The sequence below is a fragment of the Helianthus annuus genome, chromosome 17 (genome assembly GCF_002127325.2).
Source record: "Helianthus annuus cultivar XRQ/B chromosome 17, HanXRQr2.0-SUNRISE, whole genome shotgun sequence".
In the NCBI taxonomy this organism is placed as follows: domain Eukaryota; kingdom Viridiplantae; phylum Streptophyta; class Magnoliopsida; order Asterales; family Asteraceae; genus Helianthus; species Helianthus annuus.
The window spans coordinates 3,532,541-3,558,205 of NC_035449.2; the positions used below are offsets into that span (position 1 = coordinate 3,532,541).

Sequence of the window (25,665 nt, forward strand, 5' to 3'; positions counted from 1 at the left end):
ATTGGGACAAAAGCCGATTAGTGCATGTATTCCCTTTTCTTTTGGTTATCACTTATCAACGCCACCACATGATGCATAATTAACCATCCCTCGATTTTTACGTTATATTCACGAAATTAATAAAATAACGTTAAAATTAGTGCACTTTCACTTTTGATTCCTGATAGCCCACACATACATACATTATATGCAAGCAAGCGGGAGCGTTAGTCCTTTTGTCCAGCTCTCTATTGTTGTATTTTGTTTTTACTTCAAGTTCTTGTTTGTATGCTTTATATGCCCAACTGCCCACTGGATTTTTTCTTAATAAAAGTTGGTGTTAAAAAATTAACCAAATTAGAATTCAATTAAATATTCCCATCTTTGGACAACAAGTAAATAACAGACAAACCCATCATTTTCTCCTTCGACATGATCTAGGGATCACCTCGTAGTTTACGAACCTTGTTTAAACCAATTAAAACATCTCTAGTTTTATCAAAAAGGCTCCACATATTCACACCAACGTCTCATTTTCTTTCAACTACAATGTTGTCAAGAGCCTTAAACACCACAAAATCTAGACATCATAGTGTCATGAGGTGGTAATCCAATATTAATTCCTTTTTAGTTTTCTTTAATTAACATTTGAAATATTCAAAAAGTTTTGTTTATATTGTTGGTTAGGTATGGTGAAGAAAACCAACGATCATCGTTGTCTCTATGTGAATATGATGACATCTTTATCGGATGTGTGGATGATATGCCGTTGAAGACATGTCGCGATGATGTTTATGACGTAGGAGATAGTGGGTTACAGTGGACCATGAAGGATGTGATGAGGGCGTCGGTTGGTGTATTAGGAGAGAGTGCATTGGGAGTGACCGAAAAAGTGGTTTTTTTAGATGGCAAGTGTTGCGTGTTGAAGAGGTTCAGGATGGTTCGTGTTGGGAGGAAGGAGTTTGGGCGACGTTTAGCACGACTAGCATCAATCGTTCAACAATGTGACTATCTTGTTCCACTAAATGCTTATCTTTACTCGAAAAGGTTCAAGTTTGTTGTTTGCGACTATTACCCCATGGGTAGTCTTCAAGATTTGCTTCTTGGTATGTTATTTTTATAGTCTTTTCGATTACATTTATACATTACTGATATATCAACTACCATTCGTTTATTTGCTTTTGTTCACAAACATCATTGAAAGGTAGTTTGCGAACGGAAAACAAATAAACAAAGGAATATTGAATTTTAATAATCCCAACTATTCGTCATTGGGCGCAAACAGTCTCAATTTCAAAAATAACCATTAACAGTTACAACTATTAACATATTGGCCTCCAATGGACCCTGATTAACACAACCCTAACGTCGGATTATTAAAATCTACCATAAACAAATGTTAGTTTTTGTTTATAATTTCAGTAATATAAACTACCTTTCGGTTTTTCTTTGACGCTTTCTATTATAAATAAGTATCGATCTTTCTTGTGCGCACATCTAACAAAATTCCATGCGTTCGCCATGATTTTACAGGCGCAAGGAGACATGGTCACACACCTCTAAACTGGAAGCAAAGGTTCATTATAATCTTACAAATAGCAAAAGCCATTGCTTTCATTCATTCACAACCTCCACAAGACAAACACATAGTCACCAATGTCCATGGCAACCTAAAAGCCTCCAACATCATGATATGTGCTGATTTTAGCATACGTCTTGCTAATTACGGTTTTACCCAACTTGCAACTAACATACCTGAAATTGGTCCCTCGTCACCATCATCACCACTACCACCAGAAAATACCAGTATCGAAGTATTGTCACAAAAACACGACATATACCACTTTGGATTGATACTTTTGGACATGCTTGGAGGACCTAACGCCTTATACTCGTCGCACAGGGTTTTCGAAAGAAAAGAACGAGTTTATGATAATAAATTAGGGTTTTTTGAGTTTCCTTTTGAAGGGAAAGATAGTAAGCATGTATTCAAGGTTTTAGACATTGCCTTAGCATGTATACATAGGCTACCTCAAGTTCGACCAACCATTGACAACATACTTTTATATTTACGAAAGAAATAACAATACTATACTTGATCATTAACAATCTTTTTCTTGTACACCACATAATTGTGCATCGATCTAAATTCGCGTATTATGGAATAACTTTGGGCCCATCTTCAATGATTCAATGTATCCGGGACATTTTCAATGTATATATAGAATTACGACTATGTAAGAATCACTTGGGTAATTGAGAACCGTGAGAACTAACATGTAACATTTATTTTCCCCAGTCATTTTTTTTTGTTTTTGCAAAACAATCTCTCCGGTTTTTTATTTTTGAATTTGTACATATAGGTATATATAGAGAAAATTATGGTTTTGACTTTTGAACATGTTTTTGTTAATGTTAATGTATATACATATGCATATACGTGTTTAAAATTGAAACAATAAGTAACATACATGTTTTTTGTTAATGTTAATGTATGTTTGTTAATGTACTTATCACAACTAAAACTGAAACAATAAGTATCGTATATATAGAGAAAATTATGGTTTTCAACATGTTTTTGTTAATGTACCTCTATACTATATCATATCAACTACCACGTCACCAAACTAGTGCCACATCATCAAAAAGCTAAGTCAGATGCCACATCATCAAAAAATTCCACGTCACCACACAAGTGTCAGATCAGCAAAAAAACTAATTGGGTTAGGGTTCAGTTAATCTGGGAGTACTGTCGGCCAATAAGTTGAAAGTTTGGAGTGGTGTGGTACAAATTGAAAGTTAGAAATATAATCGGTCAATTGGTGAAAGTTGAGATTTTTTAAATCGAATATCCCTAAAAAATGTTCATTTTTCATCCATGTCATCTAGTTAAATATATAATAAAAAAACTTATCTTCTTTTATAAAGAAAATTATAGATCCATCAAGGTTTGACATAGTCAAAGTGATTTGGTTTGGTGATGTATTATAAGATGGCAATGAGCAATGGATCTTATGACCACTCAAAGCTGCCAACAACTCAAGAATGGATGACAGAACAAAACATCTGCATTATGTGTTCATGAACTATGATCCTGAATTTGATCGCCTTCAATCTGATAGGTCAGTTTTGTAATTTCACCACCACCTTCACATTCAACCTCACTTTGGCGTAGCTTTGTAGGGGCGGGAGGGGGCGGCCGACCCCCCGACTTTTCGCTCGCTAGTGGAGAGTATGTAGTTTTCGTATAGAAATTTTTGGGTATATACGTTTTTGACCCCCCGATTTTATAGAAATTTTTGGTATATACGTTTTCGACCCCCGGTCGGAAATCTCAAGTTTCGCCACTGCTTTCGTCATTGGTGTTATAATTATATATGTGTGTGTAATATTGTATATTGCAGGACAAAGAGAGGGGCAAGAAAGGTGGAAATATACTTGAGCAAGAAGCATGATGACTTGTTGGCTAAGAAACTTGAGCCTGGAACCTACAGCAAGACTTTGTCTTTGTTCATTGTTGATGCTTTTGCTACTCAAATCACTGATGCTCAGGTACTCTCTCTCTCTCTCTCTCTCTCTCTCTCTCTCTCACATGCACACTTTTGGCTGTTAGTGGCGGATCCAGGAAGTTCTTTCAGTTGGTTCGTTTTGGTAGATTTTCACTATTTTTTCCAAAACATACAAAGTTCTTACTAATTTTTTCCAAACCGAGTGGGTTTCTGTGAACCCACAAAACAGGGCTGGATCTGCCACAACTGTTGAAGATGATGATGGCTTGAGTTTTTGTAATGTTTTCAGGCCAATGTGCTTAGATCTGCAAAAGAAGTGAGGATAGTTGAGAAGAACCAAGAGCTTGCTTGACATTATATTGTTTATGTGGTTGGTTAATTCAAGCATTATTGTTTTTCTTTAAGATCTAGTTCTACCTAGAGACATGTGGCGCTAGTCGCGACATTTGTATAGCATAAGATAATATTGTTTGATGATCAGTCAGTCGAAATGAATGGATGCCAAAAATTTATGAGCATGGGCCGAGTTATCTTTATATGAGCATGCTGAGTTATCTTTATATATGTGTGTGTTGTGGAGACTTTTGGACTTCATCATTTGCGCATCAATTTTTTTTTCTTTTTGTTATCTAGTTCTCGTGATAAACATGAGTTGCTTTGTTCAATTATGGGCTAAAACTGAGTCTAGGTGTAACATTACAAAAGAGGGTGTTTTTTTTTTCTTATTATTTGGAGACACAAGTTCGATTATGTTTGGGCCATTTTCGATGGACATCTGGGTGAAGAGATGTATTGGGGCTTTAATCTCTGGTTCGAACCTGACGAGGGCTAGAGTTTACGAATTGCGGATTCTATCCGGTTCTCACGCATCAAGGGGGCACGGTCTCATGGCGGTCGAGAAGTCGACCTTGGACATAGCCCAACGCAGGATGGGTTTACACGTGAAATTCTTTGCCGTTCAAATAAATGTTACACAACAAACAAGCAACATATGTTATGCATACTTTATAAACAAGGTTTAAGATCAAATATAAAGGCTCCTAAAAATAAGAAGTCGTACAAAGGGTATCAAATGGACTTGGATTGACCTCATTCAAGCGGCATTAGATCTGTCTCATTGAACTCTACGATGTGAGATTTTAGTTTTTTCACTTTTGAATTTATAGGTTGTAGATTTTAAAATTTTTGTTTATTATCATTGTGTCTTTTATTTATCATTATGTCTTTTCTATATTTGTGTCATTGTGTCTTTGTTGCAACTTATTTTGTCTTTTTTCTCGACATTGTATTATGTTTTTTGGCATTGTGTTATATTTTGCTCGACATTGTGTCATCTTATGTGATCCATTGTGTCTTTGTACACTTCTTATTTAACTTAACCCTTATAAACTAGTTCTATACCCGCCCGGTGGCCGGGTAGTTTAATGTCATAAGCCCAAACTATCTTTCTTTGCATTCTAAACCAAAATAGTATCCGTTTAAGATAAAAGCACAACTCTTTCGACTTATGAGTAAAAAAATAACCGACTTGACTTCATTAAAAAAAAACACAAGCAATGATAATCATTCGTGTGAGTGTCTAATTAATATCTTCAAAAGATATTTCATATGTACTTAACATTCCATCTTGATGGATTCTACTTTCATAAGCAGAAGCATGAAGCATGAGCACCTTGTGAGGCTGCACATGCAACATTCAAAGGTAATACAAACTTAAATGTTTAATATCTTTTACAAGAATAAAAGATAATAAGTATGATATACCATCTTGCTAGTCATAGTAATCTCTTGTATTAATAGTGGTGTAAAGACCACTCAATAATTAGCATTTACACTGTAAAGGTCATTACCACATACATCCAGTTGGTGTCAACCTATTGATTTGTTCTTTAAGTAGTACTATTACTATAGCACAAAAAATGCAGGATAAAAAGAACACCTTCACTACAATATCAGATTTTGCTTTTGCAAGTGAATCCCTTAAATTTTGAGCTTGAGCAGGACCTGAATAGAAAATAATAATGATTTATTTCAAATGGGCCAGACAGGTAAAGTTTAAATATTGACTAAACGTAAATGGGTCAAATGAGGCAAAACTCGCCCAAGGACGTTGCGATGCTTGAAACTTTCCATATCCGTGTATTAAAAGGATAATGTTATTCAGGTATGCACTATGTATAACATTTCTATCCTCATTAAGAAAATTTAAAGTCGGTCCAAAACAAATCAAGTCAAAAGTAATTCAGGGATAAAAGTGTCGTTTTGATGAAGATAATGTCATTTATAAGATTAAAAGGATAAAAATACCTTTTTTTTTAATTTAACAAAATCTTTTATGCAAGTTATTGTTAGACCCCGAAAATGTTACAAAATGTAAACTACATATCTCAAACATGTCATCTTTCAAAGTTAGACTCCAGAGGTTTATGTTTGACAAATACTACAAAATTACGTCTTAGCTCATTTTCAACTTCTCTTATCCAGTAAACCTCAATCGTTCTCTATTTTAACCAACTTCATTTTGTACACAATTGACCCATTAGAAGCCAATCTGCCAGCTCATTTAGGCATAAATGTCATATTTTACCCATTTGAGTTTTGACCCGTTAGAAGCCAATCCGACCTAATCAACTCATTTACTTATAAATGTCATTTTTTTACCCATTTGACCCGTTAGAAGCCAACCCGACCCCACCAACTCATTTACTCATAAATGTCATATTTTACCCATTTGAATTTTGACCCGTTAGAAGCCAATCCGACCCAACCAACTCATTTACTCACAAATGTCATTTTATCCCATTTGACCCGTTAGAAGCCAATCCGACCCCACCAACGCATTTACTCATAAACGGGTCGAATAGTATATAATGACTAGTGAGAAAGTCATATATATACCTGATGGAAAGAGGAGTTCAACCCAATATTAGCATTATGAGTCAGTTTTGCAAGAATTTCTTTTTCCTTCAGCTTGATACAAAGATCATACGCAGTTGCAGGGAATAAAGACTTGCGAGTTAGTTCCACCACATTAAATTATCCTTTTCTCTAATTTCCATCACACTTTCTGGAAATTCTTGTTGAGGTTTTGCTAATAATCGCCTAAACTACTCTCCCATTTCAACAGATCTGGATAGGATCACAAACACATGCTTGATTAAAAAGAATTACACTGTTTTGCGTGTGTGTTTTGGAAAATGGAAGTGATTATGTGATATTTAACAATTAGAATCTAATAATCAGCTGTACAAAACATAATATAGTAGATACCATATAGTGTTTGAATGTGATTTTACTGTTTAAAGTTGTAATATATAGAAATGAGTTGTTTGCGTGTGTGAAAAATTCTGATTATTTAAGCTAGTAATATATAATATGACCAAAAGTGAGATAAAATATTAAGAGGGTCAGGGCAAAATTAGAGTAAAATCAACTTACTGATGCAAACCTTTCATTCTCTTAGGGTTAATTTTATAAGGAGGAAGATCCATCACTACCTAACATCAAATTGGATATAGTTATGAATACACAACATGTTATAATTAGTTTAAACAAAAGATATGGTGAATAATAGGCAAATATACACGTGCTATATGCATTCTGCAAGAATGTTTGAAGGCTTCATAGCAAGTGGGTTGGGGCTTCTTGATTACAAGATTCAAGAGTTCATCTTCCTACTTACACTCTTCACCAACACTCTTCACAATCCTAAATTTTTCCTCCACACTCATCCTTAACACACAACACCAGTCCATCAATCAATAATGGGAGAAATTGAAAACTTCAATTGAAAAAAAAAATCAAACATAGGACTTACAGGGTAGTGGATGACTCATCTTCTGTTGGAGAGTTTTCCATTATCTCCTCTTTGCCAAAGCAATTGCCCAAATTGCGCATAACAATGGTTGTAACTGAGCCAGAATGATTGTTTTTTTGCAATTTCGATTGACATGCTTTCGAAAAAAAATAAGTCATAAACAAAAGACCCAATTTTGGTAGTTAATCACCATAAAAAACTTGACAACATAAACAATAGCTGTATTAATTTGTAACTTATGTCGCTAAACAATGACAAAGATGATGCGACGGCAAAAATAACAGGCATACAAGGACAATAGCAAGATTTATGCCTAATTGACTGTATATGTAATTAAATTGTACCTTAAAGTCGCTAAGTCTTGAAGAGTTGGCTCTCGTTCTTGCTATTTCTCTTCTACTTTTATGGCGGTAGTGGAGTTATAACACTACAACTGCTCTAACCTCTTGGAACCATCCTCAACCTCCCCTTCTAGAAGGTTTATAACAATCAATATCCTGAAACCGTTTTAACATCAGAGTTAAAAAAAATTAAAACCTCATAACATATTCTCAAAAAACAAACCAAAATCCAGACTAAGATGTGTCTAACCCCATCATCATAGTCAAATTCAAACTCATAGGAAAACTTTTTCATCACCACAGCCTGAACAAACCCATATACAGTCACATTTAGAATCTCGCATATAACCTAAACAGAAAAAATAAAAAAGAATTCCACATGAAGGCTGAAGCTTAAGAGAACATCATTGCTTCCACTGTGGCACACGAATGCAAATTCCGCGTCTATCGGTGTACATACAAAAGCTAATCAGCGACAATGCAAGAATCACTAGCGAAATACAGAGAGAAGTCGCCGACTACTTCAAAGTAGAGACACAAACCTTCAAAAAAAAACTATTAGGGTTATATGTTTGTGAATTGCAAATTGCAAACTTACTCTGGTGAAAATTGCCGACATTGTTGGATTTGAGTGGGAGGGGTAGACGGTTAGATGTCGTTTTTGTTAACTGCAGCGTATCAGTAGAAACGTGGGGTGAGAAGTCAAAATAACCCTAAAAAAACCTCCCCTTCTTTTTAGGAATTATAAGGGTTGGGATTTAATCTCACGCCAAGTGGGGCTAGCTCACTTGGTAAAGGCTTTTGCCTTTTAGTGGAAAGTCTTGGGTTCAATCCCAAGCAAGGGTGATTTAGTTGTAAATATAGGAGTTTGGAAGAGTAACATTAGCCATTCAAAAAAAAAAAAAAAAAAAAAAAAAAAATTTAATCTCACCTTCATCCAATGGCTGAAATTGCAAGATGTTCTCATTGACTTTAATGGGAACATAAGAATATATAATAAACCTTCAACAAAACTCTTTGCGGTTTTTAGTTATATGTTTAATTAGAAAGAGAGAGAGAATCGTCAAAATCGTATGTTCCACTAGTTTCTTTTTTCAAATTTTGATTTCTCATTCAGTTTTTTGCTCACCCACACTTAATTAACATTATTATGTGCATATATGTGTATTACAACCAGTGATAGCATAACTGAAGGTATTTTAAATAATTTTTATGATATTGAACCTATCTCATAACAAAAAGCATAAAAAAAAAAAAAAAAAAAAAAACTGGGCCGAGCTAACGAGTGACAAAAGCCTACATAATAATCTATAAGCCCAAGTAAAACTCCAACGAGTCACAAACTCACAATCCCCCGCGCCAGCCGATGTCATTTGGCGCGAGAAACTCAGCCAACAACAACAACAACAACTTAGGGTTTCATAAATCTACCTAAACAAAACGAATCCTGAACAAGTTATTGAACTCAATCTCTGATTCCGATCACCAAAATGAGTTCGAAGCGGTCACGAACGCCGGAAAGTGAATACGAACAAGCTATACAACTATATGCTCCGTTGATCAAAAGACCTGAACCTTTGTCGGCGGTCAGGGGTATTAATCGTCATTCTCCGGTCGTTGTTTTTGCTCATGGAGCCGGTGCTCCTTCTACCTCCGAGTGGATGATTAGGTTTCCTTTTTTACCCTTCACTTTCCCCAATTTTTACCCTAAAAGGCCTAAATTTATTCACATAGGACTCTTAAACTCTGGAAGTTATTGAAATTAGATATCTTGTTTACTTTCTGTATAATGTGCCACGAATAGTAAGATTACTGGCTGGTTTGATAATAAAGTTAGATTTTTTTTGTTTTTGTTTTTGGTATTAGGGCTTATTGATTAAATTTCCTAAAAATGTTCTGTTTTCATTAGACCTGGAAAAACGGTCGGGCGGGGCAGGGCGGGTTGGATGTCGGGTCAGAACGGGCTGATTAAAAAGGGTTAGGGGCTGTTTGGCAACATCTGAATGGTTAAGTGCTGAACCAGTAGGAGGTCTAAATCATTAAGTGTTGAATCAGTAAAAGGTCTAAACCAGTAAGAGCATGTATAATGCTTAACCGTTCAGAGGCAAATGGTTGACCAATTCAGATTAGAGGTCTTAACCATTCAGACTTTGTATAAATCTTAACCATTCAGAGGCAAATGTCTGAACTATTCAGACATCTGCTCATGAAACAAACAGTCTGAACCATTAAGTGTTGAACCAGTAAGAGGTCTGAACCATTAAGAATCTTATTAAGAGGTAAACAAATAGCCCCTTATATTGGTTCGGTTAGAATGGGTTTGGGTCAGAACGGATACGGGTCGACTTAAAAAAACTGTCAAAGTTTTCCTGCATACTTGCAGCACCTGTAACCTGTTTCTAAGTTCTAACAACAAATAACAAAAACTGTACATCCCAAAGTTGTCAACGATGTAAGAAAGGAAGGTGAAGCAGTATCCGAGTTAGATTACATAGATCTTTAGACCAGTAATATGAGCTGTTAGGGAAAAATCAACTGACATTGTTCTGCACATGAACTCTAAAAGGCTATAAGGTTTAGTCATGATTTATGAATTAGATAAAGTAACGGAAAGTCGGAAACTGAATTTCAGGTGCGCTAATGCAATTTGAAATGTTACCTTGTTCTGAATGCTATAGCCAGTAAGTGATTGGTGCTAAGTCTATCGATGGATCAGAGACTGTGATGGTTCCAATGGTGGTTGTGGTTCGAGATTGTCTGCTGTTTGGCGAATATCGAAGATGTTGATCAGTTAATGTGTAGAAAATGATGTGATTGGAGGAAGTCGACGGGAAGCGATGCTCTTTTTTCCGCACAGAAAAACCTAGGAATGACCCGTTTCTCTTTTTTGTTTCCCCCAGTCTGACCCGCAAAGTGTTTTTCTGATTTTCAGAAGGGGCCATTCTGACCCGTTGAAAATAGCACTTAAACCCAAAATAATCCAAGCTATTATACTAATAGCCCATTTTTTTTTTTTTTTTTTTTTTTTTTTTTGCAATTTGAAATAAAAACTAGAGTAGCACAAACCGAATGGGCAAAAAGACGTATGCACATATCTTTATTTTTGCTTACAGCAAGATTTCTATTGAACACCAGGCTTGAGTTTTATGCAGATGGAAGAACTTGCTGGCGAACGCTTTAAACGCTGTCGAAGTCGTAACTTTTGACTACCCATGTGAGTTTTCATACATATGTTTTATCTAAAACTCTCGCTCAGTGCAAGTGTAACTAGCGGTGTCTGGCAGACATCAATGGTAGAAGAAAGGCCGCACCAAAGCCCGAAAAACTTGTCGGGTTTCACTCGGATATCGTAAGAAATGCTGCTGCCAAGTACCCCGGACATCCTTTGATTTTGGCTGGAAAATCATTGGGTTCAAGGTAACGGCGAAATAGTTGCGGTTCGTAATGATCACGTACAAAAACTGTCGCTAAAAAGACGCTTTTAATTATGGCAGAATCAGTTGTATGGTAGCTGCAGAGACTGATATCGATGTATCGGCTGTGGTTTGCTTGGGATACCCACTAAAGGTTTGTTTGCTAACACGATCCTGTATTTGTTTGCTTGGATTTTGTTTCTTCTATATGTTCGTTTTTAGTGAATTTGAATTTCTGGTCCCCTTTGTTGGCCTTTAAAATCTTCGAGTAAAATCAATTTTTCGTCCTTGAGGTTTGGCCAGTTTTGCGACTTTCGTCCAAAGGTTTGTTTTTCCGCATCTGGATCTAAAAGGTTTGAAATCTTGCCATTTTCATCCGTCTCGTTAACTCCATCCCATTTTCTGTGTTAAGTCAGGGGTATTTCCGTCTTTTTTTTTGCTAACATGCAGGGCAATTCTGTCTTTTTCACTTTATGTAAAAAGACTGAATACCTTGAAAAAGACCAAATTGCCCTTTAAGTTAACATAAAGGAAAAATTACAAGTTTTGTCCTTTATCTTTATATCACTTTTCAGGCGGTGTCCTTTCTAACGAATGTTGACAGGCGGTGTCCTTTACTAGGTATTTTGTTGCAAGTTTAGTCCTTTACACCCAACCCAGTTAAAAAACCCTGTTAATTGTTGACAGGCGGTGTCCTTTACTAGGTATTTTGTTGCAAGTTTAGTCCTTTACCTAGGTATTTTGTTGCAAGTTTAGTCCTTTACACCCAACAATTAACATGTTTTTTTAACTGGGTTGGGTGTAAAGGACTAAACTTGCAACAAAATACTTAGTAAAGGACACCGCCTGTCAACATTTGTTAAAAAGGACACTGCCTGAAAAGTGGTATAAAGATAAAGGACAAAACTTGTAATTTTTCCCAACATAAAAGACGGAAATACCCCTGACTTAACAGAGAAAAATGGATGGAGTTAAAGAGCCGGATGAAAATAGCAAGATTTCAAACCTTTTGGGTCTAGATGCGAAAAAACAAACCTTTGGACGAAAGTTGCAAAACTGGCCAAACCTCAACGACGAAAATTGCATTTTACTCAAAAAAAAAATTATCAGGAACCTTTTCTAATATTGCGTTATATTTTATGATGGTCTACCATGTTTCTGTTACTTATGATGGTCTACCATGTTTCTGTTACCGCATAGTTGATACTTGATCGAACATGAAAATGAACAAAATGCTGAATTACTGGACACAACAATGTCAATATGTAATGTTGTAATTGTTTAAGTACATTATTTTTTATTTTGTTCGAGTTCTAAAAAGACGAGGACACTAAAGAAAAATGTAAAACGTCTGAAAAAATGCTCGATGACACTTGTAAAGTGGTATTTGACACAATAGATAACGTTGCAGGCGACAAATGGAGTCATTCGAGACGAACCCTTATTGCAACTTACAGTTCCTATTATGTTTGTACAGGTAAAACAATGAAAAGCTTAAACGGCTTTTCACTTATGTTTTAAGAGTGAATTTCAAGGATTGTCCTTTATCTTTATACCCATTTTCAGGCGCTGCCCTTTATGTTCAAAATTGACGAGTTTTGTTCTTTATGTTTTCATATCATACACGTTTTGTCCTTTAGGCCTAACTCAGTTTTTTCAGTAAAATTTGGTCGTATACTTTGCACATGAGGACATTTTTGTCAATTCAAAGGTAAGTTCAACGGCAGATTTACAGCTCAAAGCTTCTGCAACCTTTGAATTGACAAAAATGCCCTCATGTGCAAAGCACATGCCAAATTTAACTGAAAAAACTAACTGGGTTAGGCCTAAAGGACAAAACGTGTATGATATGAAAACATAAAGGACAAAACTTGTCAATTTTGAACATAAAGGACAGCGTCTGAAAATGGGTATAAAGATAAAGGACAATCCTTGAAATTCACTCTATGTTTAATGTCCTTAAAACTTGTTAATTCATTGTCATAGTTTTAAATTTTATTCAAATCTGATGTAGGGTGGCAATGATGGTTACTGTCCACTGCAATCGTTGGAAACAGTTAGGAAGAAATTAAAAGCTATAAACGCTTTGCACGTCATTGAAAACGGTGATCATTCATTCCAAATCGCAAAGAAGAATCTTGAGTTAACTGGAATGACTCATGAAGAAGCTGAAGGACGTGCCGTTGAAGCTGTTGCAATGTTTGTTTCAGAAATTACAGGTGAAAAGGTGATTGACGGGCGTGGCGTAATTGTACATGAGTGATATTTTCTGTATATTTCATATCATGTATTCATTATAATCATAATCGTCTAGGGGAGACTATAATTCGTGTCAGTTAGTTTTGTTACTTTTCTATCTGTCTTTGTTACTTTTATTCCTGTATGAAATGCAGTCTTTGTTCTTGATTTGTAGCTCATATGACTGACTATTGTAGGGCTTTTTTGTCAATAGCTAGCAAGAAATAAGTGAGGGGCTATTTGGCAACTTCTGAATGGTTAAGTGTAATGCTTAACCGTTCAGAGGCAAATGTCGAACCAATTCAGATTAGAGGTCTTAATCATTCAGACTTTGTATAATGCTTAACCATTCAGACATTTGCTCGCGAAACAGTCTGAACCATTAAATGCTGAACCAGTAAGAGGTCTGAACTATTAAGAGCCTCATTAAGAAGTAAACAAACAGTCCCTAAGTGCTGAACCAGTAAGAGAGGTCCGAACCATTAAGAGCCGGTATAATGCTTAACCATTCAGAGGCAAATGTCTGACCAATTTAGATTAGAGGTCTTAACAACTCGGATTCTGTATAATGCTTAACCATTCAGAGGTAAATGTCTGAACCATTCAGACATCTGCTCGCGACACAAACAGTCTGAATCATTAAGTGTTGAACCAGTAAGAGCAGAGCTCTGAACCATTAAGAGCCTCATTAAGAGGTAAACAAACAGCCCGGAGATTTATTGAATTTAGTGTATCACTGTAGATACGTTTTGCATGAGCATCGTTATCACTTTCACTGTCGCTACTGCTGCTGCCATCTTTACATTTACAGTCGTTTCCCTTCTTTCCTGAATTTTTGTCCCTCTTTTTATGATCACCGATTTTAGGTATGCAGTTGCTCATGTTTGATTCTTTTTGTTTTTGACCAACCGGTTTTGGACCAGAGTTGGGGTGATGCCCGTTGCTGTGTTGATCATGGTGGTGGATCTGGTCAGCCACCTTCTTGTAAGCCGAATTAGCCATTTCTTTCATTTTGTTGGTAAATGAGTGCTCGTTTTGCTTACGGTGGCAGCAGGAACAGGTGTTGTTACATTTGTTTGGGGCATGCTGACTGTTTTTGGTGTGGTCAACTGGTTTGTTCTGGGTATTAGCATGTAGGGGTGTGCAAAATTCGTTTCGAATTCGAAAAATTCGAAATTCGTTTAAATTCGATTCGATTATCAAGAATTCGTTTTGATTATAAGAATTCGGGTTCGAATTCGATTCAATTCTAGTCAAGTAAATCGAATACGAATTTATAATTTCAAATTCGATTCGAAATTTGAAAAAAAAAATATACATTTTTATTTATTATTTTTATATAATACATATATAACTTTTATTAGGCTATACTATAAATTATTTTCAAATTTTTTTCTAAGTATTAAAATTACCCATTACCAAACCCACTACATGGCCCATAACTAAAACCTAAGAAACAATTCTATCAATAGATTTCTAAGCGTAAAAATATTAACTTGTAAGGGGAGGAGGGGTGGTCACTAGTGATAGAAATCTATCACTCCCACTATCCAATCAAATCATGACATATTATCACCCAATAATAGTGATAGAAATGTAGGGGGTGGTATCACTAGTGATGGAATTCTATCACTCTCAAATTTTTTTAATTTTTATTTTAAAATTAGAAATTAACAATAAAACACTAAAATTATAAATTTCATTAAAATTAAAACATACTAGTTCAATTTAACATACTAGAAATCTTTTAGGCTACAATTTAAAAAAAAAATACTAAAAAAACTCTACTCCTCGTCCGACTCATGAAACTTCAAACCTAAAGAACCGACGGTTCGTCGAGATGGGCAATTAAAATTTATATAAAGATGAGGGACCTGAATTGCAATTAAAGGAAAGCTATTCAAAAATAGCTAACAAAAGTTGAGGGGCTAATTTGCACTTTTCTTCAAACTTGATATTAATTCCATTGCATAAAACGACAAACTTGCTTTAATTCAAACTTTCATCAAACTTGTTTTCAACGCGTTATACAAAGAACGCGTTACAAATTCAACGCGTGATACGTTAGGCGGCGGCGGTGTGCATTATTTTTTAACGAGTGATGGAGTGGCCATCACGGACCACCCCGCCTGCTCTAATGTGTAGTGGTTATTCCCGACTTTTCGTTTTGAATTTTAGACTTGTGATACTTTATTTGAAACTTTTTAATGTGCTTTATGGCTGCTTTAAAATTTATGTTTCATTTTGAAAGTTTTTTTTACATGTTTTTAAAGAATCTGAATTAAATCGAATTTATTCGAAGTCGATTCGAATTCGAATTTTTAATCGAATACGAATTGGGTTTTTTATTCGAATACGAATTCGAATCGAATTCGGTAAGTTTTAATCGAATTCGAATTCAAGGAAAAATAAAAATTATTCGAAAAATTCGATATTCGATTCGATTAACACCCCTATTAGCATGGCCTAAGTTTCTGCTCATTCATAAGTTTTTCTCTTTTCTCATTTCTTTCTAGCACACATAAGTTTCAAACATACTCCATTGTAATTATCACTTTTTCATTCATAGCAATATTTCATTCAAATACTTTGATTTGTGACTAAAGCTTGAGACATGACAATCAACTACTTGAACAAAGACAGGATAAAAGATGTTCAACAGAACCAGTTGAACATCAAAAGCCAAAATTAGTGATGATCATCATCAATGTTAGGGGTCTCCACTTTGTTCTTCTTGTTATACTCCTCCATCTCCTTCTTGTAAGCTTCCATCGCTTCTGCCGCCTCTCTATTCCATCTCTGTCTTTCTTCTTCACTCAATTCCTGCACGCGCAGTTGGTTAATTAAACGCTCGAGAAAATGAAACGTACATAAATATTAACAGTCCACGAACAAACTCGTGAAAAACGAATGTATACCTTCCACTTCACCGAAACAAGAGCAGTGAGTTGCGCATTGCTAATATCCAGCCTCTCTTTCGACAAATCCTTCCTCGCTTCTTTGCTGCTTAACGCAAAACACCATAATTAATAAAAATAATAAAAAAATGAGCTTTTATTCAAATCTTAAAATGATGGTTTCGGTTTTCTCTTTCAATGAAATTACCTGAAAAGGAGGAAAGAAGACGCTGGGCGCTTCGGCTTGTTAGGATCGTCAATCTTTTTGCTCTTTTTCTTGCTCTTCTTTTCTTTTGTTTTCTACACACGCAACGACGAAACCAAAATTAATATAATCCTAAAAAACAATGAAACAGTCAGTGGCGGATCCAAGATTTTTTTCACCGGGTTCCTTTTGCTAGATTTTCACTAATTCTCACTATTTTTTTCTGAATCATATGAAATTTTCACTATTTTTTCATTTTTTTTCTAAACCGAGGGGTACCCCCAAAGCACCCCTAGATCCGCCACTGGAAACAGTAACAACGTAAAACTAGTAACACAAACCTTAATGATGGTTTCGGTTTTCTCTTTCTTTTTAAGCAATTGTAACGCTTCCTGCTTCAAGACTTTCAAAACCTCATCTTCTTCCTTCTTGGCGATCTCAGCTTCCGTTTCTTTAGTCCGCTTGTAGATCTCCATTTCTCGTGCATACTTTTCGTTCTTTTGTTTTGCTACCTTTCCGTAACGCGCCTTTTGCTTCTCTGTCATGTTCTTCCATTCTTCCCCTGTGATCTTAGCAATCTGCCACCACCAAAACACAAACCACATTCATTCCTTTTCACAAAAAGAACATCAAGTTTTTTTTTTTTTTTTTTTTTTTTTTTGATCTTTTAAATCAAATTACCTCAACCACACTTTTGCTTTCAGCTATTAATGCAGCTCGTCTTTCGTTCATAAACAAGAAATACGCGGATTCTGGACGCTTCGGCTTTAATGGATCTTTCTCCTTCCTACATTCAAAAAAAAGAATCATTAGCGTCGAAATTGACGATTTTAAAATAAAGATCATAGTAAAAATTGATAATTACTTGTTCTTTTTGTTATCGCCGTCTTTTTCGGCTTCTTGTTTGAATTGCATATACTGTTCAAGTAACTCCATAGCAGTTTTCTGCTTCTGTTCTTCTTCCAGTAGCTTCATAGCTTCATTTTCTCTTTTCTCAGTACCCACAATTTTTAAATAAACCGATTTTTCGGTTTGATACTTCTCCTCATAAGGCTTCTTTTCTTCAGGGGTTAATGTCTTCCATTTTGCCCCTAAAATGTTGGCTATTTCACTGAATTCTGCTTCAGGATTTTCTTTCTTGACCTCAGTCCAATGGTCCTTGCACCACATGATGTATGGTGTTGCAGGTTTTTTAGTTTCTTGTCCACTCTTCTTCTTCTTTGATTGATCTTTGTCTTTTGAAGATTGAAAAATGGGAATTGTCTGAAATAATCAAGAACAAGATTATTAACAGAGTTGTTCAAAAACCTCACGGCTCGCAGCTCGCTAGAAAAAAACTACCTAACAAAACTCGATTTTATACGACCTGAGCCGAGCTAGTTCATTTTGTAACTTCGAAATCGAGCTCAAGCCAAGCCGAGCTGCCTCGTTTAATTTCGAGCTCGAGCCGGCTCGCTCTCTGCTCGACTCGTTTACAGCACTAGTTATTAGAGATATGGAAGAGAAATAAATATTAGATAATATTATCAGACTAAGGTTACGAGCCCACGGGCTCATTAGGTTAGTTAGGGTTTTGTTACAATATATAGACATCGTAACAAAACCCTAACTAACCTAATGAGCCCGTGGGCTCGTAACCCTAGGCTGATAATATTATTTAATAATAAAAACCCTAACATTTTAAGCTTCTACAATAGTTAGGGTTGGCAAATCGCGTCTTAGGGGTGTTTGGCCTAGCTTTTTTAACAAAGCTTATAGCTTTTTTTACAAGATAAGCTTAATTTGGTGTTTGGTTTAGCTTTTTAAGGTTATGCTTATTAGCTTATATAAGCTAATTTGAATAAGCTTATTTGATGATGGTTTTTTAGCTTATTTGAAGAAGCCTTCTTTGTGTAAGGGCAAATGATATAAATAAGCTATAAGCTAATCCAAACACTTAGAAAAAGCTTATCAAATAATAGAAAATAAGCTATAAGCTATTTTAAAATATAAGCATAAGCCAAAAAATAAAAACTAGGCCAAACACCCCCTTAGTGGGTTTAACAGGTATCTGATGACGCGAACACCACAAATTCTAAACATGAATACGACTCATTTAACTACTTTATATCCGATGTGTATAACACGGTTGTATGTTTTATGTACCAATAAGGAGAAATGATGGATCCTAACCTTCTAATTTTAATTAGTTTTAATAAAGTGAAAAATCATAAATAAACAGGTCTAATTGTGTCTTAAACACTAAAAATTTGAACTTTCATAGCAAACCCTAATTTCATAAACAAGAACTTTTATAAATCATAAACACCCAAAAAACCAATAATCAAGATTCAAGAATCTGCCAAAGTTCCACCTTTACATAAATTTAAGAGTAAACTTCCGTTTTGCTCCCTATGGTTTGGTCACTTTAATGGTTTTGCGCCAAACCTTTAAAAATAGCCATTTTACTCCTTGATGTTTCGGTTTTTTTGCTAGTTTGCTCCCCGCCTCTAACTCCATTCAAATTGTTTGTTTTTCCATTTTGCTCCCCGCAGGGAGCAAACTGGCAACAAAACTAAAACATCAGGGAGGGAGTAAAATGGCTATTTTTAAAGGTTTGGGGCAAAACCGTTAAAGTGACCAAACCACAGGGAGCAAAACGGAAGTTTACTCTAAATTTAATATTTTGAAGAATATTAAAATCATATATTATAAAAACATAAAAAGATTAAATCAAAAGGGATAGTTATAGTTTCTTACCATAGTGGGTTTAAATTCTTTCAATTTCTGCAACTTTTTAAGCTCCATTTTCATCTTTTCTTGCTCTTTATTATGTGCCTCAAGTTCTTGATCCTTCAACTTCAAAAGCTCCTCTGCTTGTTGCTTCTCAAGTGTCATCTTCTCAAGCTTCTCTTGCATTTCTTTCAGCTCCTTCTCGAACACAAACGTTGCAGGATCGGGTTGTGTTTGCTTCTTTCCTTTGGTTGATTTCTTGATCTTTGAAGATTTGTGTTGCGAAAGGGTCTGGGAGTTTTCTTTATCGATCGAGTTCTCTGGAAAGATTTGTGGCTGAGAGATTGCTGCTCCGGCTACAATGTTGGATTCGTTGGGTGAACAGGTTTTCGGGTTCAGTGGCTTTCGGGTTCTCTTCTTTGTCGGAATCGCAACGAGATCTGCTGGTGCTACTTCGGCCATTTGTGTGCTTGATTTGAGGATTCAAAGGGGTTTTTGTTGGATTGAATGGTAGTTTGTAGTGATTGATTGTATTGAGGGTTTTATAGAAAAAAGGTGTGAGTTATGGTGGTGCGTTTCTAACGGCTATATTTGTGAATTCAAAAATATTTTGTGAAAGAAATGGAATTGAAATATAGATTTGAAGTTTGAAAATTTTACCGTTAACACTGGTGGGTAACTTCATATTAGGGCTGATAAGACACGATTATACCTGTTTACTGAAAAAGTATACAATGTGTTTATTATTACTTTTTTAAAAATAAATGTAATTATGAAGTTAGGATCCATCATTTCTTTTTCTTGGTACGTAAAACATAAAAGTGTATTATAGACATGAGATATCAAGTAGTTAAACGAGTTGTATTCATATTTAATACTTGTGTTATACGCGTCGTCAGAGACCTGTTAAACCCGATAAGACACGATTTGACAGTTCTACTTTAAAGAGCGTATATATGGGAATTAAATTTGAGTTTAATATCAGTTAAAAAAAATTAAACGCAAAAGGGCCGACATATGTTGTTTAAACTCTCAACGCGGTTTGAATACCATATTGGCTAATATCACTTAAATATCTCAAATTGTTGTCACTTTATTTTATTTCATTCTATGTCTAAAGCTGCGATGGAATTGCAAATTTTGTGTTGTAACTAGTGGGTTACACCATCCGCGCTTCGCGGCAGGGCAACCCGATTTTTAATAGCATTTAAATGGAAACACAAACGTCGTGGTTAAAATAATATTAATGGCAAAAAACCGGCCGATATTGGTTCGGTTCATTATGGCCTCGGTTTGGTACTGTCACTCGATATGGCAATCCAATTATTAACAAATTTTAAATGGAAACATAGACGCAATGATAAAAATAACGTTAATATCAGGAATCTAGTCGATATCGGTTCGACTCATTACGGCATTGATACCTAAACAATAAAGTCGTGCTACGACCAAACGGATATCGAGATGTGTTTTATATCGATAAAAAACAATAATAATAATAATTACATAAATTGTTACTTATTGTATAAAAGAAAGACTATTTGCAACTTAACTTAATTAGCTAATAGTTAATTTAGTTAAATGTATAATAAAAAATAGTAATGGTGAAATTAAAGAAACTAGTTGATTTCCTGTTCGCGCGTTGCGGCGGGACCCAAAGACTACAAAACGCGTGTCAGCGACGGCAAGGAGATATTGAATATCAAAACATAAATAAAAATGACGTGGTAAGGATAGTCACTCCGTCCTAAAAAACAATTTTAAATAACATAATATATAATAATAGGACCCATACGTCCTACATGTTGAAAATTCGGTTGTTTTCAGTTCAGTTATTACGGCGTTAACACGTTAAAATATGGATGAGCTCGGTACTGGTAACAGCATCGAAAGTACCGATCAGGAAAATCTCGAAATTAGGTACCGGCACCGAAAATACGCGGTACAATACGGTATGGTATTTGAAAGTAAAAATCATTGAATAAAGGTATGGTGCTTGACCGGTGTCGAACCGAAAGTAACGATTCTGAAAACGCCAAAAGGTGGGTACCAAATTGGTACGAAAATGATTTGGTATAGTAAATTTGGAACCGATACGATACCGGTTTGATTACAGGATTTGATACGTTTTGCTCATCAATAATCTAAATATCCAAGTAAATTTTGCATGCTACAATTCATTAATTACAGAAAAAGACAAAAAAGAAAGCAAAATAAGTTGTTGTGTATATAAATACTCATTCAAACGAAATACATTTTACTTACTGTGTGTATGAAATGTAATCTAAACGGTGCAATTACTTGCATTGCTACGTTGCTACAGGATTTGATGAGCTCGGTACCAACCGGTACCGAAAATACCGTCACTGAAATCCCCAAAAGTGGGTACAGGTACCGAATATACCGGTTACGGTACGGTTCGGTACCGGTCGGTACTGGCACGACGCCAGTATTTGAGGGTAAACTGGTGAATACCGGTATAAAAAATACACCCAGTTTGGTAAATTTGATAGTTTGGTAAATTTGATACCGGTACCAGTCCCTATACCATTTATTCATCACTTATTATGAAGTTACTGTTGATTTGTTTCTATTGTATTATATAGGGTAATGTAATATATAGGGTAATTTCTATTTTTTAACATACAATGAAGTTACTGTTCATTTCTTTCTAATTTTAATATATAAGGTAAAAGGTAATTTTAATATATAAGGTAATGCCATAGCAGTTTTGTTTCGAAATTTATAAATGGAATGGACTTCTAAATTGAAAGTTTTAAATATTGTAATTTTAGAGGTGGGATGCAATGCAAGTGCAGATCACCTGCAGATAGGTTATGAATGACCTGAAAACTTACACTGTTTATAAGGCTCTTCATTGTTAGTTATTATTATATATATATATATATATATATAGGGTAAGGTTATTGTAAAAAAGGTAGTTTTTGTGAGAAAGATAGGAAAGAATATAAACCATTAGATCATTGATCTAATGGTTAAGATTAGAGTGGCAATATTGTAATTAAAATAGTGTTTTTTAAATACTGATTTGATTTGATAGGGGTAAAATAGGGCTTTCATATACTTTCAAATCAAAAACCGTATCTATTATACCTGATTTCTCTCTCATTCATGATTTTTACGCTCGAATAAACAGGGGCGATATCTTCCCACCAAAGATTATAAGATTTAGTAGATTCAATGAGCCCTAAAATCGAAATCGTCTACCATCGAATGAAGCGAAAGCCGTCGTTTGATGCAATGGAACGAAGGACGAAGAAGAAGTTTGATCATTTAACAGTAGAAGACACTACAAATCGGGGGATTATAAAACCAAAGATTAAGAAATCAACCTCTGATTTCAAAAAAGGTTCGACTGTATTGTTTAATACTAGGGTTTCATTGAATAAGGGTGTATTTCCATGGTGTTATGTAGTTCATCAGTTAAGGTTTTTTAGTTTGGGATTGTCTTCTAATGTGTTAATGGTGTTTTTTATCATGAACAAAAACCTTAGTGGTCAATTTAATAATGGTGTTATAATGGTGTTATAACACAATAATAGTGTTATAACACTTGGTTGGGTGTTTTTTATCATATGGTGTTTTTTATTGGGTGTTATATTGGTTTAGTGTGTTTAGGTGGCTTATGTTTTGGTATTTGGTCAGATAGTTTGTGTTAAATGGTGTTATAAATCTTAAATGGTGTTATAAATGTTGTATGGAGTCTTTATCAGGTGTGGGTGTTTTTTATCATATGGTGTTTTTTATTGGGTGTTATATTGGTTTAGTGTGTTTAGGTTGCTTAGGTTTTGGTATTTGGTCAGATAGTTTGTGTTAAATGGTGTTATAAATCTTAAATGGTGTTATAAATGCTGTATGGAGTCTTCATCAGGTGTTTTTGAATGGTGTTAGAAATAGTTTGTGTTAAATGGTGTTATAAATCTTAAATGGTGTTATAAATGCTGAATGGTGTTAGAAATAGGTATGGTGTTATTTTTGAAGTTGGGTCCATTGCCGGCCAACTGGTGAAAGTTGGGATTATTAAATTCCATTATTCCTTATATGAATGGTGTTATTTAATAGAGTGTCATTGTTTTGAATGGAGTGATAAATAGGTATGGTGTTATTTATACTACAACTTCATATGGGGTGTTATTTATCTTGTAGATTTATATTAATGGTGTTATTTAATAGAGTGTCATTGTTTGAAGGGTGCGATAAATAGGTATGGTGTTATTTATACTGCAACTTCATATTGGGTGTTAATTATCTTGTAGAATTATATGAAGGGTGTTATTTATCATGCTGATCTATAATAAGAGTGTCATTGTTTTGAATGGTGTTATAAATAGGTATGGTGTTATATATATACGAAGGGTGTTATTTATCATGCTGATCTATAAATAAGAGTGTTATATATGGTCAGGTTAAGCCATTTGGTGATGTAGTATTTTAAATATAGTTTTTAATTATTTCTACAGTCAGGTCAAGCCATCGGCTTAGGGGCAAAATGTACAAATCACGTTTCAAAAACACAATTGAAAGACCATTGGTATGTAGTGACTCGGAAACGTCAAATAAGGACGACAAAGGTAATCGAAATGTAGTTTAAATTATAGAGAAATCAAAAACAATAAGAGTTATGTTTTTTACAATGTTTTTTGTTTGCAGCCCAGGATGTTAATGATAGTCAACTTGTCGTACACCCATCCATCAATATAACATCTGAAAAAGGTATTATGTTGAAGCGTTAATATTTTGAAGTAGTTATTTACTAAAATTTATATTAAAAATTGTTGTAGATCTGGTGCGAGACCCGGATGACGATTTTGTCGACACCCCATCACCGGGTAAACGACGGAAATCGGCTGCCAAAAGAGGAACGTCTCGTGGAATGCATCAACAAGTGAGACAGCCATATAAGCCATTCACGGGTGCCCGTATCAGGCCAAAAGTAGGTATCGACAATCTGATAACACTAGCATCCGGCCTAAATGAGGAACAACGTAAGAAAGTGGGCGAAATTGGGTTTGGTTCGATTTTTCATTACAAGGTGACAGGTGTGCCTACTGCTTTGGCAAATTGGTTGGTTACAAATTACGATCCAGACAATGATATTTTAAACGTGGACGGCGGGCGCACTGTAAACATATCGTCGGAGCTTGTTAGGAGTGTTTTCGGACTGCCTATGGGTCCAACGGATCTTGCTGAAAAAAAAGAAAGCGAGCAAAAGGAAGGATGTTGTTGTCCAAGCGTTCAGAGATCAGTTTAAGCATATGGATATCACCCGCTTGTCCCCGGTTCAGCTGATGAATTACATATTGGATTTCCAGTCTGATAACGGAAGACTGTTTGTACTGAACTTCTTGGTTCTTTACTTCTCACTCCTTGGAGAAACCACGACGAACAACTCCGTCAATGTGCGATTCATTTCAAATATTCAGCCGGACGTGGATATCAAAAGCTTCAATTGGTGTGCGTACATGATCTCGTGTCTCAAAAGAACGAAAACAGCGTGGCATGGTGGCGATGATGCTTTTAGAGGGCCTATGTTATTACTTGCGGTAAGTAGTTAACTTTTAGTATTAAAAAATTATTGTGAAACATCGTTAGTTAATAACACTTTATATTTCTAAGTAACACCACAGTTCACTGAATAACACTTTATTTTTCCAAATAACACCACAGTTTACTGAATAACACTTTATGTATCTAAATAACACCACATTTTACTGAATAACACTTTATATTTCCAAATAACACCACAGTTTACTGAATAACACGTTATATTTCCAAATAACACCACGAATGGTTTGAATAACACCATGAAACTTTATAACACTATATATCTTGCATAACACCCTAATTTACTTAATAACACTATATAACTGAATAACATCAATATTGCTATCTGGTTCACAATTATTTTGAAACTGATTCTGAGAATAAAACGTACTGCAAAATGTTGTCGCAGATTGCTTACGGAATTGTGTTAAAAAAGATACCTTCATCACACAGTTCAAATATAATTGAACTTGTTGATGACGATCTTCTTGACAATCTCGAGGGTGCTATAGAAAGGATGGATACTGAACAAATTAAGAAGACAAATAAAAGGGAAGATAAAAAACACAAACGAGCAGAAGGGGTTGATGGTGATAGAAAAAAAAATCAAGAAGCAAAAACAAGGACATAAAAAGGGAATGGACAATGTGCTGTTCGAAGATGATGATGCGCACTTGGGTATATACAGACACTATGCTGATTACCTACTGTCACAGACTGACACCCAAACATGTGCATTATTTGTAGGTCCAGATGGCGGAGTCCACACTCCGATGGTCTCTCAGCATGGGGACACTCCATCAGCATCAGGAACATCCGTTCATGACGATTTTGAGCTGGTAAACATCTTAAAATTTGTACTATACTTGAAAGTATGTGTTATTTCTAATGATAACACTTTAAACCGGGGTTTCGTACAGGTTCGAGCGAATTTGTTGGATAACTTGTTTAGAGAATTTGAGCTATGCGTTAACAAGATCAATAACACC

General features: G+C 35.2%; 3 protein-coding genes and 1 long non-coding RNA gene across 10 annotated transcripts; 2 read left to right on the plus strand and 2 right to left on the minus strand.

Moving 5' to 3' along the window:
• The first annotated feature begins 576 nt into the window (after positions 1-576).
• On the plus strand, positions 577-2,081 carry LOC110921494 (probable inactive receptor kinase At5g58300). Its single transcript, XM_022165822.2, has 3 exons — positions 577-584; positions 667-1,085; positions 1,513-2,081. The coding sequence occupies exons 1-3, from the start codon at positions 577-579 to the stop codon at positions 2,061-2,063; spliced, it is 978 nt and encodes a 325-aa protein (XP_022021514.1). The 3' UTR covers positions 2,064-2,081.
• A 3,175-nt stretch (positions 2,082-5,256) lies between these two features.
• Positions 5,257-8,373, minus strand: LOC110923102. Of its 7 annotated transcripts, XR_002583741.2 has the most exons (8): positions 8,026-8,340; positions 7,897-7,950; positions 7,650-7,802; positions 7,306-7,441; positions 7,073-7,220; positions 6,927-6,981; positions 6,387-6,617; positions 5,257-5,492 (listed from the first exon to the last, which is right to left on the minus strand). It is a non-coding gene; the product is annotated as an uncharacterized LOC110923102 (long non-coding RNA). The 7 variants fall into 7 exon arrangements; XR_004886062.1 differs by having other exon boundaries at positions 7,306-7,802; positions 7,897-8,188; positions 8,245-8,373; XR_004886065.1 differs by having other exon boundaries at positions 7,306-7,802; positions 8,245-8,372.
• A 607-nt stretch (positions 8,374-8,980) lies between these two features.
• On the plus strand, positions 8,981-13,476 carry LOC110921097 (KAT8 regulatory NSL complex subunit 3). The gene is made up of 6 exons (XM_022165366.2): positions 8,981-9,315; positions 10,799-10,860; positions 10,931-11,063; positions 11,141-11,213; positions 12,471-12,536; positions 13,074-13,476. Exons 1-6 carry the CDS (start codon positions 9,137-9,139, stop codon positions 13,320-13,322), a joined length of 762 nt encoding a protein of 253 aa, XP_022021058.1. The 5' UTR covers positions 8,981-9,136; the 3' UTR covers positions 13,323-13,476.
• Positions 13,477-15,821: 2,345 nt separating this feature from the next.
• On the minus strand, positions 15,822-19,638 carry LOC110922142 (high mobility group B protein 6). Its single transcript, XM_022166461.2, has 7 exons — positions 19,139-19,638; positions 17,265-17,662; positions 17,081-17,186; positions 16,741-16,977; positions 16,403-16,494; positions 16,216-16,300; positions 15,822-16,120 (listed from the first exon to the last, which is right to left on the minus strand). Exons 1-7 carry the CDS (start codon positions 19,571-19,573, stop codon positions 15,986-15,988), a joined length of 1,488 nt encoding a protein of 495 aa, XP_022022153.1. The 5' UTR covers positions 19,574-19,638; the 3' UTR covers positions 15,822-15,985.
• Positions 19,639-25,665: the final 6,027 nt, after the last annotated feature.